The following is a 15221-nucleotide window of genomic DNA, read 5'->3' as shown; positions in this document are numbered from 1 at the left end:
TACATAAAAATGAAAATAAAGGATGAGGGAATTGTCACAATGGTGACATATAGTGGTATGTAGCAGTATTTAGAAAGTCAAATGTCATAAAACATCCATGATAGGAACTTATATTACCGATTGGGAAATTGCTCCACTGATGAAATTGGATGAGGGATTGTAGGTGTGTACCCTCCAGTTGTAGATGGGTAGAGGATTGTAGCAATGATGGGCTCTTGTATGCAAAGAGCTTGGTAGAATCCTGATGGCAACCACTCTTTGAACTGGAAAGTCTCTTAGGGACCTGGCTTGGTGTCCCAGCAGCTCTGTTTGAAACTTTAAATCCAGAATTTGGCGGTGGTGCTCTATTATTTTCAGGGATCAAGGATGATCAGTGAGAGCGAAAGGGTCCAGTGTGATGCTCAACGCGTTTCCCCAGATCAGTAAAATTCCGGCTTCCTCAGGAGCGAAAATGAGGAAGCCAGAATTTTACTGATCCGGGGAAACGTTTAACAATAGAAACCCCTATTGTAAAATGATATGCCTACGGATTTTTAAGCAAAAAACTTTTTTTGTGCCCATTAAATGTGTTTCATTTAAGCAACTATATCAGGAGCATATTTTTTTAATTTGGCCTGGACCAACTAAATATCAGACTCCAGAGAAGACAGGTGCTGCTAACGCTGTCTTCTTTAAGGTGGAGAGTGGCTGAATTTATGATGATACTTACAGGGTGCCTGTAATTGTAACCGGCAAAAGGATTGGCACTATAACCGACTGCAGCCGCATCTATGCACTTGTGGACACAACAAGGTCTGACATCTTCACTTACCCAAGTCGTTGGTTTCCATTTGATGACGCAGTACAGTCGCATCACCTAAGGATTTTGCCACTGGTAGAGTTTACAGTCATCCACCTACTAAAGATAAGCTGCTACTGAACTTTTAAATTTTGACCCCCATTGCTGAACTTGTTACATTCAGCAGTTTTACACCTGTCTGTCTGAAAGCAATATTGGAAATGTATAATTGTCTGGACATTCCAAAGACGTCTACTTAACTTCCAACACTCTCCAAATGTTTCTGTATACTAAAAGAAATGGAGATATACCTGTTTAAAATCTATGATTGACATAATCTATGACCTTACAATAAGATTTTATTTACCATTAAAAATGAGACGGTCTCTGGGTCATTGAAATAAATATATTTTGTTTATTATATTATTTATTTATTATTATTTATTAACAGTTTCGTATACATATTCTGCAGCGCTGTACAGTGTATAGTTGAACACTCACATCAGTCCCTGCCCCAGTGGAGCTTACAATCTATATTCTCCACTACATGTACATGCACACACAGACATTCTAGGGTTAATTTTGTTGGGAGCCAATTAACCTACCAGTATATTTTTGGATTGTGGGAGGAAACCGGAGTACCCGGAGGAAACCCACACAAGTTTGGGGAGAATATACAATCTCCGCACAGTTAGGGCCATGGTGGGAATCTAACCCATGACCTCAGTGCTGTGAGGCAGTAATGCTAACCATTACACAAATCCTACTGCCCAAATATTAAAAGATATAAAAATTTTATCATATTTTATTTTTTGTCTTTTATGCACACATTGGTTGATGTTTAAGAACATTAAGAATGTCGTTGAAGAATAATGCCTCATTGATAATCCGCCCGCTGATAAAGGGGGCGGGGTGGTGTTGTTAAATCGAACTGACTACGTTGATGAAATTAATAGACAGCTCCAGGATGATACTTGCTATAAGAAATTAACATATGATCCCATCTATGCTTATAAAAAAGAAATAGATGCAATTATCAACCTGGGTCTTTCTAATGACTGGATTGATGAGTCCACAGCCTACTTCTTGACATAAATCACCCCGGAATCCCCATTATATATATCTTACCCAAGATACATAAAACTCTTGTTCGCCCCCCAGGACGTCCCATAGTGTCCTCATGCGGATCACTATGTCAACCATTATCTCAATTCGCTGATTTTTGGCTTCAGCCAATAGTGCAGAACACCACTTACTATCTTAAAGATACAACAGATTTTTTTATTAAACTTAAGAACTTGGGCACCTTGCCACCGTCCTCCCTACTGGTCACACTGGATGTGTCCAGTTTATATACCAATATCAAACACAATGAAGGTCTGGATGCAGTCAGAAGCCTAGTCACCAGCAGTCCACAGTACAAAGGTCCTAATGTAAATTTTTTGGAATTGTCTTGACAAAAAATTATTTTCTTTTTGAAAATTCTTTTTATTTACAGTTACAGGGCACTGCTATGGGGTCTAACATGGCCCCTAGCTATGCAAATTTATTTATGCATATGTACGAAAATCAAAACATTATGGCGAACATTTCATTTTCATCTCATATATTTTTTTATGTTCGTTATATAGATGATTTATTTTTAATTTGGACGGGTGGCGCTAGGCTTCTGACTGAATTCTTGGATCACCTGAATGCTTTGAAAACAACCATTCGCTTTACCATGTCTTTCAGTGACAGTATTATCAGTTTTTTTGATGTAAATGTTTCCAACAATGGAGGTGTGTTAAGCACTAGTTTGTTCAAAAAGAGTACTGACAAAAATACGTTGTTGTTTAATGAGAGCTTTCACCCTCGTCCTCTTTAGAAAGGTTTACCCCTTTCCCAGTTTCTAAGAGTAGTCCGCATTACTTCTGACACCACTCATTTGTATGGATTCCTTTGTGAGATGGGTAACAGATTCTTGGAGCGTGGATATCCCAAATGCAAAGTAGATGATGCCATAAAACAATGTATGGAACTTTCACGAGAGGATTTACTGTTGGCTCAAAAAACTGCTAAGAACAGTGATCGCTTAACTTTTGTGCCGACATTTTCTATTGCTTCTGGGAAGATTAAAGAATTTTTTTTGAGGCATTGGCACATCTTGCAGCTAGATGATACAATGGGACAATTTTGTAGAGAAAAAAACGTTATTTTGCTACAAGAAAAGCCGTAGCATTAAGGACATTGTGGCTAAGTCCGATATTCAGCCACCAAAAAAGGTTACATGCTCTCTGCTAGAAATGGCAGCTACAAGTGTGCCAAGTGTGTGAACTGCCAATACATGATAACCAGCTCTAAGTTTGTGGATCCTGCTACAGGAAAGGAATATGCCATTAACTACCATTTAGATTGTGACAGTCGATATGTGGTCTATGCTATCATCTGCTTTTGCCCAATGGTGTACATTGGAAAAACAATACAGACTTTTAAGGAGAGAATTAATTTACATCGTTCCTCTATTAAAAAGGCATTCAATGTTGTTGATCCTAATACTCCCCCTGTTGCAAGGCATTTTGTGTCCAGTAACCATACATTTAAAGACTTTCATTTTTTGCCTTTAGACCACATAGCCCCATTGAGAAGAGGAGATCGTGGCAAGCTACTGCTTCAGAAGGAATGTTACTGGATTCATCAACTCGGATGCATGTCACCGCAGGGATTTAATGAAGAATTATCTCTGCACTGTTTAATGATGTGATTTTTTGTATTTTTTGTATTCTTTACATGTTCTTATTTCCTATGATGTGATTATCCTATACTAATGTCATTGCTCTGACCTATGATGTTTTAATGTCGACATACATGCATACTATATTTGTGACCTATCAGCCTGCCTTTATTGTAGCGCTCCCTTTATACTATAGTAACTGTAATTTTTCTCCAACTAAAGGGTTGGTGTGCGGCAGGACCCCAGGTTACCCCTGGTCTCTAGTCGACACGCCAATCTAATTTTGCTGACCTGAAGCCCAGGTGAGATCAGCGGAGCGATCTGGCTTCTGTCAGATTGCCTGCGCTGTTTCTCGCGGTGTTTTCTTATGTAAGCTGTTGCCTTAGTGACAGACGCGGTGGGCGGGTTATCTCGTTCCCTGCGCCTTGCACCTATTGTTAATGTTGTCATGGTTTCCATGGTGACCGACACTGATACCGGAAGTGGCGCCGTGTCACATCCGGCTACCCGGACATAGTGGGAGATGAGGTGTAATGTTTGATTGCTGGTGCAGCACAGGTGAGCATGCTTCAATTTCATTAGGCTGTGTTAGTGACACTATATATATGCGCTGTCTGTCTCAGCCAAGTATGCTCCTGATGACGGCAACACCCCCAGGCCGAAACAGCTGTTTAGCATGGCTGACTTACAGTGGATTCGTTTTTTCTGATGCTTTCTGATGGCTGATAAGTATTGCTTGTATTCTGTAAAGCTCCACTGCAAGTTGTTGGATCTTTTTCCATTTTTGCAATGGTGTGCCAGCCTCTAATTATTCAATATATATATATATATATATATATATATATATATATATATATATATATATATATATATATATATATATATATATGCACACACACAAATATAGAGCTAGATATAGATAGATATTTCAATTATTAGTGTACTGTCTAAGGCAGGACTGTCAAAGTTGGATTGCATCTACACTGTGCTAGCATATTGTGGCCACCATTTACATTTGGCCTACCTTCCTAGGCATGTGTGGAAACTGTCATAACTGGATCCTAGGTTTCTCAATTCTGCCATTAACACTGCAGGAAATGGTCTCCTTAATTAAACAAGACCGGGTCTCACATACTGAGGAATCTGAGCTGGCCTTTGAGGAGCTAAAAGTAAGCAGAACCAGGGCCCCAGCACTGGGAATGCCAGATTATGGGAATCAGCTGGATGTGCTGCACGGGTTCTTACCAAAAACATGGTGATGCAATGGACCAATAGCATATAACAGTGTCCAAATGGACACAGTAGCATGCTCACTCCCTACTTGTTTGCAAAGTGTAGCTGCAATAGCACAACTAGTAAACAAGAGTGAGGATGTGGTGTTGGGACACAATTTGACTGTTCATGCTCTCAAGCTGTTTCAGCTCTCCTAAATTCTGCCCAGACTTAACATGTGTCATCAACTCTGTTCACCAAGTGGGTACTGGTCCCACTGAGGGCCCCAGTAAATATCTCCATAAAGAGATACAGCCACATTCCTGCCTCATGTTCCCTCCCAGGCAAAAAGGGTGGGAATATTGCTGAAAACATTGCTGAAATAGAAGAATTGGCAGAATTTGGTAAAAGTAATGACAAGCATGATTGCATGACCTATTTGACCTATTTGAATTAGACCTTCACAGCCCAGCCTGATATAAGTGACAGTCCATTATGTGGGGTAGACATATCCTTTTTCACAGATGAAAGCTGTCATAGACAAACAGAAACAGGAGAACTGTGCACAGGTTATGCGGTGATAGATGGAGAAGGTATTGTGGAGTCTGAACCCCTTGGATCACCTCACTCTGCACAAGTAGCTGAATTGGTGGCAGTGACCAGGGAAATAGTCAATATATATACCGACTCCACATATGCTTTCGGAGTCGTGCATGATTTCAGGGTTCCTCAGAAATTTCATGACAGCAGCTGGCACACCAGTGACACACTCGACATACATCAAGAGACTCCTGGTAGCTATTCAGCTACCAGACAATGTGGCTGTTATCAAATGCAAGGCCCATACATCGGATAAGGATCCGATGTCCCTTGTAAGAGCCGCGCTGATGAGGCAGTGAAAAGGGTCACATGCCCTGTAAATATTTTTTTCTAATATTTTTATTGAGTATAAAAATGGTACAAGAAATTAACATTATCAATTAGCATATAACAGGTACATATGTGACAGGGTATCCAATGCATATACTACCCAGTACAAGAAAATAGGTGTGGTATAGGGGTCCGACAGTTGGGATCCTGACAGTCATTATCCCGATGTCGGGATCCGGACTGGCTGGACCCTGACCGCAGGGCGAGCGCAACAAAGCCCCTTGTGGGCTTTCTGTGCTCGCCACGCTGCGGGCACGGTGGCTTACTACACGAGCCACCTTTTATATTCTCCCTCTATGGGGGTCGTGGATCCCCACAAGGGAAAATAGCCAATGGCCGTCGAATCCGGCGGTCGTGTTTAGACAGTTGGGACCCCAATGTCGGGTGAATGCCTGTCGGGATCCCGACTGTCGGGTCCCCAGCTGGCACCCAGAGAAAATGGAATTTTTCAATACAGTAGGATACTTTACATAACACAATATACTGCAGGAACATAAAATGAAGTGGTTGTATAGTAACAACGCAAGTGGTCACCATATACATATGTTATGTGGAAGTATCAGAAGGGGGGGTGTCCTAATTATACAGTAGCCATATTGTACCATGTAGATAATTTAACAAATTGTCTAATACAGTCTTTTTCAAGATCTGTAAAGGAAATAATGTATGGCAACCAAACTTTAAAAAATGTCAGTGCCCTTGATTCTATATCAACTGAGCATTCAATCCAGTCCATTTGAAAGAGAAACTGTAGACGTGGGAGCATAAGTTGCAAGAGAGTGTATCAATATGTATCCATTTTGAAAGTATGTTTTTTTTTTTAGCAACCACTGCAACCTCAGCTGGTAGACCTCTAGTTGCTTGAGGTGGAATAGTAGAGATGTCAGGGGGGTAAATATTCCAAAATGCCCAAGAATCTGTTACAGTAAAAGGGATAAATAGTGTGTGGTTGATGTAGTGTTGTACTTTTAACCAAAAGGATTGCACTATATCACTGTACCACAAACAGTGATAAATGTCGGCTTCTGGAATAGAGCATTTAAAACAATTGGCATTATCGGATATACCCATTAGATAACGTAGTTTGGGTGTATAGTATATTTTGAATTGCATTTCGGAGATTATTTGCTTATTCAGTGTGACTGATGACTTAATAATGGATTGTATTGTAAGATACTGGAAGGTCTCAGACCAACGAGTCAACCCAATGGTAACCTGGGAGAGTCCTATTTTACACAGAAATAATTGTAAAGCAAAGATGTGGGCATATGACCTCCCTTACGATTTATCACCATAGTATCAAATGTTTTATCAGACTCCGCTGTTAAAAGTCTGGGGAAGAGTTTTATAACATAGCTTCGGGATTGGAAGTATGCAAACAAGGGTATGGTGATTAAGGGGTATCATTCCCTCAAGTGGGACAAGCTCATAACTGTAGATTGGTCTTCCTCCAAAAATTGATGAATTGAGCGGAGTCCCTGAAGGTGCCAACTAGTAAATACAGTATCAGGGTTTCCTCCCTGAAAACCAGTATTATGTGTCAATGGTAGAAACATAGATACAGTAGTTGGGAGGTGTAGTCATTTTCGAGTGGATTGCCAAGCTAAGTAGGGGGAGTAAATAAATGGGTTATTTTTCAAGTGTGCCGGGAAAGAAGAGACTGGAGTGTGTAGCAATGCATCTAGGGTGGTGTCTCAGAGAAAGGATTGGTCAAAGGATCTGTAAGTATAGTTACCCCCACCCAGTCCAGTGCATAACGCAAATTTGATGCCAAGGCATAGTCCTGTATGTAAGGCAAATAAATGTCCCCCAAGAAGTGGTGGCTGTTGTAATTTCAACTGAGATATCCTAGGACGCTTGCCAGCCCATATAAATTTGACAAGTGCCCTATCTGGAGATGTCATTTTTGATCAGTAGAAATGGAAGCATCTGGACTGGGTAAAGGAGTCGCAGGAAGGATACCAGCTTAAATAGGTGACATCTGCCAATATAAGAGAGTGGTAAGTGTTTCCATCTATCAAAGCCAGCTATAGTTTGGGAGATAAAATGCGAGAAATTTACTGAATATAAATCAGCGACATCTCTAGGAAATCGGAGACCGAGGTATACTAAGCACCCAGAGGTCCAACGAAAGGGGAAGTTGGAGCCCCATTTCAGCCTGGCCTCTGAGTGTAAGGCCAGTGCCTCAGTCTTCTGGAAGTTTACCAAAAAAACAGAGATATCGCTGAATGTACCCAGAATGCTCTGTAGCCTGGGTAGGGCATCCTTGGGGTTGCTAATATACAGTAGAAGGTCATCGGCAAAAGCTGACACTTTCACCTCAGTCCCACCGAGATCTACTCCCCGCCAGGAAGCCTCATGAGAAAATGGGGGTCTAGGGCCAAATTAAATAGTAGCGGGGATAGGGGGCAGCCCTGTCTCGTCCCCCTAGATAACCTAAATGGTGAGGAGTTTAAACCATTTACAGTAATACAATCTTCCAGCAGAGAATAAAGCATATTAAAAAAAATTATGAAGTCTGGGCCAAATGATTGTATTTAAAATACTCTTTGAAGGTGGGACCAGGAGACGCGATCAAAGGCCTTATCAGCATCGCAGCTGACAATAATAGCCTCTCTATTGTCCAGGTCCTGCAAACATAATATGGCGGACACTAACATGTGGCTGTTGTGTACGGAGGTGCGGCCTCTCACAAATCCATTTTGAGCTGGATGTAATATTCTATGCAAGATCGGTTGTAATCACTGGGCTAACAGTTTGGTAAAGATCTTGATTGAGGAGGGAGATGGGTCTATATGAATGTACCATGGAGGGATCTTTCCCTGACTTAGGGAGCACTACAATGCGGGCACCTGTAAATTCAGGAGGGGACATTGTTACCGTCAGCAAGGAGTTGTATAAGGAAAGAAAGTGGAGAATCATTCAGTCTTTTAGCATCTGGTAGTATTCGGCTCCAAAGCCATCTGGGCCAGGAGATTTACCTTTTCTAAAGATTTATTAATGAACAACAATACCCGTTCTATAACAGGGGTAACAAGAGAGTCACTTTCCTCATCAGTAAGTGTTGGTAAATTAGCTTGTTGTAGGAATTGTATACCCTCAAGGGGTCTATCCGGTGGGGCCGCATAAAGTTGTTTGTAGTTGGACTGAAATGCAACTAAACTCTCCAGAGCCCCTGAAGTCAGGGAGCCAGAGGGGGTGACAGTTTTTAATATATGCAGGGGCGAGGACTGTGAGCGTATCAAATTGGCCAACAATCTCCCAGATTTGTTAGAGCCTCGGAAATATTTATTGTGGTTAATATCATGTGTAAATTGGGCCCACTCCATACACAATGCATCATAAGCACGTTTAGCTTCTAAATACAGTGTCCATGCCATCTCAGAGTTAGTTACAAGCAAATCATTATAAGCTATGGCTAAGCACTTGCTATGTTCAGTTAAGATTAAGTTTAATTTCTTTCGTCTCCTGGCCACATACTCCTTTAGCTGACCCCTAATAACCAATTTTGATGCTGCCCCGAATAGTTGGATATCTTCTAGTTGCGACCCCTTATCAGAAGTTTATGTGTGTAAGGCATTCTCCAGATGCAGCTTAAAATCAGTAGATCGGACCAGGTAGGAGGGGAATCTCTAGTTATATGTTGTGATTTTGGAGAAACAGTGTGAACCAAATTGGAGCATGATCCGACAAATCAATGAGGCCAATTCCTGAGTCCAAGAACCGTTGATAGAGAGAATTAGAAATTAACCAAAGGTCGATACGAGATGATGTATGGTGGGGGTGTAAAGAAAAGGTGTAATCCCATGAAACAGGGTGTTGGCACCTCCAAGGGTCACACAGCTGCAATGAATAAAGAAATAACAATCAGGGGGAGGAGCCAACCCTACCTCCAGCAGATACTCTGTTCCCTGATCTATCCAACCCTTCAGACAGAACATTATTGAAATCTCACCCTATAATCAATTCACCCTCCTGCCATGTTAACAACTTGGTGTATATAGAGGTGAAAACATTTTATTAGGACTTGGAGGGGCATATATAGTGACCAAAGTAAAAAGGGATCCATGAAGAATTCCTTTAATGAACAAAAAGTGGCCTTCCGGGTCTATCCTGGTGTCTTTGATAGTGTATGGCAAATGTTTCTGAAATAGGATTAAGACACCTCTATGTTTAGCCGTGAAAGAGGCCACCCAAAATTCACCAATCCATGTATCCTTTATCACATTGGGGTATTTAATATCCCAATGCGTCTCCTGCAAAAAGGCTACATCTGGTCGAAGACATTTCAGGTGACTTATTACGTCTGTTAATTGGGGTGTTGAGGCCCTCCACATTCCATGATACAAACTTTAATGAAGACTGTACCCTGGCTGGGTTATTAGGGACAGTGGACATTACAAGTATATCTATACTGTTAAACAGGAAAAGGTGATGTCCGGCAGATGATCAGCAGGCTACTGTGCCAAGACTCAGCAGCCAGAAACCTGTGTGGAACAGATCAGGGAGGAGGGGACAGGATTTTTGTGTGGATATTATGTGATAAGATCATGAAGTATTCTGTCCCCTATATTCTCCCTGATGATATCTATTATATCTGTGGCAGACGGGCATACAAATGGCTCTCCATGAACTACGTTGGAGTGTGTTATTTGGGCAGAGATGGTAAAAGTACACCAAGGTATACCCATTCCTTACACTCATACTCATTATAACCAAATCCCCAAAAGGGATTGGTTGTTAGCTTCAGATTTGATCCATGAGTATTTCAGGATTCAACTCCTCATCGCTTTAGACATCACCCATATGGCATGGGGAGTTTTAAACTTTAAATATATCCAAGCCTTAGCAAGCCTACTCAACAACATAACGGAAATATATGATGAAAGCTTCAGACAGGAAAGGATTTGTAAGCTTATAAGAGAGAGTGTAGGATGGTCCTAAACTACATGACGGCCATGACAGGAGGGTATTGTGTCACCACTGCCACTCAGTATGGGGTAAAGTGTTGATCATACATTACAAACTGCACTGAAGACCCGGAGGAGATCATCGATCACAGGATGGATGAGATATTCCAGCTTAAATGGGAATTCAGGACAGAATAGAATAGTAAGAGAGAAAGTCAGTGAGTGGGCTGCCTGGCTGAATCCCATGAAATGGTTCTCTGGACTAGGAGATTGGGCTCAGAGATTCCTAGTCAGTATGGGCCATGCAAGCATCTTGTGCGCATGCACCCCCTTCTGATGGCTGGGGGGGCACAGTGGCTGGCAGGGGCTGGTGATTCTATCACCAGCCCCTGCTAGCATGACAGGCGCTCCATCTGTACAACACCCCCTTTTATACCATCAGGAAAATGGTTCTCCCCATTTACTCATAATTTAGATTTAGCTGTATTGTGCATGATGATCTATTTCTGCCCCAAAACATAAAACCATATACACATGTCCATATCACCCCAAATTTTACATTTTTTTCTCCTTACCAGAAAGAAATGTTGTTTGTGAAAAAAAATTATGTTTACAGAGAATGTGAATTGTGAGTTTTATATTACTGTCTAAGGCAGGACTGTCAAAGTTGGATTGCATCTACACTGCGCTAGCATATTGTGGCCGCCATTTACGTTCGCATATTTACATAAAGAGCATACGGGGGAGAGTAGGAGAATTGTGTGAATGTAATGACAGCCATAATAATACACATAGGGCCTTATTCTAGTTCACTCTTTCTGACAAAATCCTTCTTAGATGGACAAAACCATGTGCACTGCAGGGGGGCAGATGTAAAATGTGCAGAGATAATTATAATTGGGTGAGTTATTTTGTTTCTGTGCAGGGTAAATAGTGGCTGCTTTATTTTACACTGCAATTTTACACTGCAATATAGATATCAGTTTGAAGTAAAACCCCAACCAAATCTAACTCTCTCTAAACAAGTAACATCTGCCCCATAATACATGATTTTTCACTGTCATGTTCAGTATCTGTGTAATCAGCATCTCACTTGCAGTGCTCCAGTGTTTGGTTGGAAAACCTAGCATATATCATTCATAAGTTATGGAATGTACACATGAAAATTTATATATTGGCAGGAGGAAAAAGTAACAGACAGAATCCAGTTTTAACCAGATGCACAGCAGGGACCCCTGGACATGTTGACGAAGCCTAGAACAAAAGAACCAGCTTTGCATCCTTACTGTACCAATAAGGAGAGGTGAAACCTGACCTCTTGACTAATAAAGAACTTTAATGTGCCTTATTGTTTAGACCCTATATATTTCTGCTCCCGGACCAGGGACTTAACTTGGACTGTGCTCAACTATTTAAATACAGATCCCTGGTCCGGGTAACGCTGCGAGTGAGAGACGGTAACTGTTCTTTATGTATTGATGTGGTTGTACTGTATCTGATTGTACTAACATTTGTTTTTCCCTTATAATGTTGTTATTGTAAGTCTGTGTATGAAAATGTATCTCTTGTAACCTTTTATACTTTGTTATCCATTTGTGTCTGTAAGGGACTAAATACATGCGGTAAAGGATTTTGTACACTTACTCCTCATTTATACCAAGTTTCATGTAAATTATGCGCAATAAGCAGACATAGCTGAAGAGACATATACTGTATGATACAGCCATAAGGGTGTCATTGTAGCATGAGGAACTCTGTTAAGGTACACTACGTGGCGTTACTCATAGGTACGCCCATAGTTAGGAAAAAAAGGATAACTGTTGGCGGAAATATTACGCAACCTGCAAAGCTTACTTATAGTCCATCGGTTTAGGACATATTAGGATTTAAGTTTCTGTAGAATTTTATCCCAAAAGTATAAAATATATTATTTTTCCCATTTATACTAATCAGAAATCAAATATTCCAAATTAATATCACAAAAAGGGGGGGGGGGGATAGAATGGGATCAAAATTCTAGATCACACTGTTATATTCTTAAGCTTCAGTTAGACCTCCAGGATGGATTGATCCTACTTGATGAATCCAATAAAGCATAAAGCTCCTGTCTGCATAACCTCCTGAACCTATCTCCACCTCTTAAGGTGGCCATTATATTTTCAATATACTCTCAGATCATCTGGATTGCCTTGATGGCATTGCAATGTTACATAATTACATTCAAGACGTTTCGTTGGAGGTGAATTTGAATATTTTTCTTCCATGGTAAGTGATTTTTTTAAGTCAATCCAAATTGCATGTTCAATTTTTATATATTATCGATTCTTCAATTAAAATTTAGCAATATATGCAAATGACCCCAATGTTCAGCGATTCCTGTTAATGCCACTGAACAGTACATTTACTGTGTACACTCAATATATGCAACCGTGGCTGATATTGTTAACTATATCAGCCGTGGCCAGGGTCACCTAGGGTGTGTGGAGTTTTACATATACTGTACATATGCCAACATTGTTGATATTTAGGTCTTATCATTGTAGCTTTATATATTTTTATGAATTAGCTACATACTGTATTATCCAGGATTGTTGGAGTGACCAAACCATTGTACTATTATTATAGTAATTGTGTATGGGGTTTGGATACCACATACTGTGAGCAGCTGCTAAAGGAATTCTATCCTGTAATGATTGATCGCTGCTCCATTGATTATTAGAAATAAAATCATGTCCTGAAATTTTGGACAACAAAACCAAGAGCTTGGAAAATGTAACATAATACAGACTTGATCAGCTCTATTTTTGAGTCTATTTCCTAAATTTAAGGCAGCAGAAATAATTTTTTCATTTTTAATTTTAGAAATGCTGCTTTTACATCACTATTCCTAAGAGTATAAATCAAAGGATTCAGCATTGGTGTAATAATTACATAAAATATAGCAATAAATTTGTCTTTTCCTGCTAGAGAGCTTGACCTGGGTTTCATGTAGGTGGCCATAGCTGAGCCATAAAACATTATCACAACCAATATGTGAGACCCACAGGTGGAGAAAGATTTCCGTCGACCGGCAGAAGATTTCATTTTTAAGATACAAAAAATTATCCGAGAATAAGATATTATAATAAATGTAACTGGTATCATAAGAACAACCACACCTTCAACAAAAACGATAAATTCAATAAATGAAATGTTTTCACAGCCCAGTGATAATACTTCTGGCATTTCACAAAAAAAATGATTAATTTTGTTATTTTCACAAAGATTTATACTGAGTGTAAGAGTTACATGAGAAATAGAGAGAAGGAACCCACATATCCATGTACCGGTGGCTAATCTGACACAAACCGTCTTACTCATAATAGTGGTATAATGTAAGGGATAACATATAGCTACGTAACGGTCATAAGCCATAACAGCAAGCAGAATACATTCTGTCTCCCCTAAGGAGAGATAAATATACATTTGTGTTGCACATTCAGCAAATGAGATTGTTTTCTTTACTGACATCAGATCTTTCAGCATCATCGGCATAGTGGAGAATGTACAGCAGAGATCCAGAAACGAGAGGTTGAACAGAAAGAAATACATAGAGGTGTGAAGACTGACATCGGACAGGATTAATATAATGATGGAGATATTTCCAAATAAAACGATCATACACACAAGCAGGAAGACAAAGAAGAGAATAACTTGTGTCCTGGGATCATCGGTAAGTCCAAGAAGAATAAATTCTTTTATGATGGTTTTATTTTTCCAAGGCATTCTTTAAAAAAAAATAGAAAATTATCTCAGTTACAGTATCTGTTACTTACGTTTTTTGTTTGCTGCTTATTAAATTGTTATAAACTGGAAACAAAAATCAAGAAATTGTACTTTATAAATACACTAACTGCACTTATTGCAACAGATATAATGAATGCAATTTCAATGAAAATCACTGAAAATTACTCTAACTTAACTCATTGACATTATTCAGGGCAGCGACGGGCCACCATCTTCTTCTAATGTTTAGAGTCAATTTGTTCAAACACTCACTAATAACACTTGGTGAAAACTTGTCTATTTAATCACTTGATTTTAAGCAGATCCATACTGCGTTATAGACACAAGTTAGTAGTAGAGGTTCTATGTACAGTACACATATATTTAAATGTTTTTGCTACTTTAAACACAAATAGCACTTTCCAAAAAGTTTGTTATCACTAAAGTCACTCTATTAATAGTGCAATTAGTGATACATCATTTTCCTATTCATACAATGTAAAAAAAATGCACACATGGGGTGTCTGTTAGATACAGGGATATGTGCTCTAAAGAAGACCTGTGTATAGTCCAGCTTAGAACTTTGTTAATTTTGTTAACTTAATGATAACATCAATTTCAAATAATTTTCTTATTCTAAGATAATGAACATCTGTTAGTGCATCACAATATAAGAAATCACTATACTGTTAGAAGGCTATCTTTTTCAGTAGGTAATGATATTGTATTGTAATACAGCAAGACTGACCTTGTAATCAGACAGCCATGTTATTTTAAAATGTAATGTAAAAATATATATATACTGTATGTATTCTAGGGTCATTAAATGCCAGATTGCTATAGAGATTGCTACATTTTAGATATCATATAGGGATCTTAAATATAGGGAACCCTAATATGATACATACGAGAA

The 15221-nt window shown here is 39.5% G+C and overlaps 1 protein-coding gene across 1 annotated transcript; it reads right to left on the bottom strand.

Moving 5' to 3' along the window:
- Window positions 1-13366: 13366 nt before the first annotated feature.
- Window positions 13367-14308, bottom strand: LOC146021274 (olfactory receptor 2D2-like). Its single transcript, XM_083155070.1, has one exon. The coding sequence runs from the start codon at window positions 14306-14308 to the stop codon at window positions 13367-13369; it is 942 nt and encodes a 313-aa protein (XP_083011196.1).
- Between the last annotated feature and the right edge of the window lie 913 nt (window positions 14309-15221).

The sequence above is a fragment of the Crinia signifera genome, chromosome 7 (assembly GCF_055691185.1).
Source record: "Crinia signifera chromosome 7, ASM5569118v1, whole genome shotgun sequence".
Taxonomy (NCBI): Eukaryota; Metazoa; Chordata; class Amphibia; order Anura; family Myobatrachidae; genus Crinia; species Crinia signifera.
This window is presented reverse-complemented; position numbering and strand designations above follow the sequence as displayed.

Bases quoted from the DNA above. Each gene is read 5' to 3' on its own strand.
- LOC146021274 (XM_083155070.1), bottom strand. From the start codon at position 14,308: ATGCCTTGGAAAAATAAAACCATCATAAAAGAATTTATTCTTCTTGGA.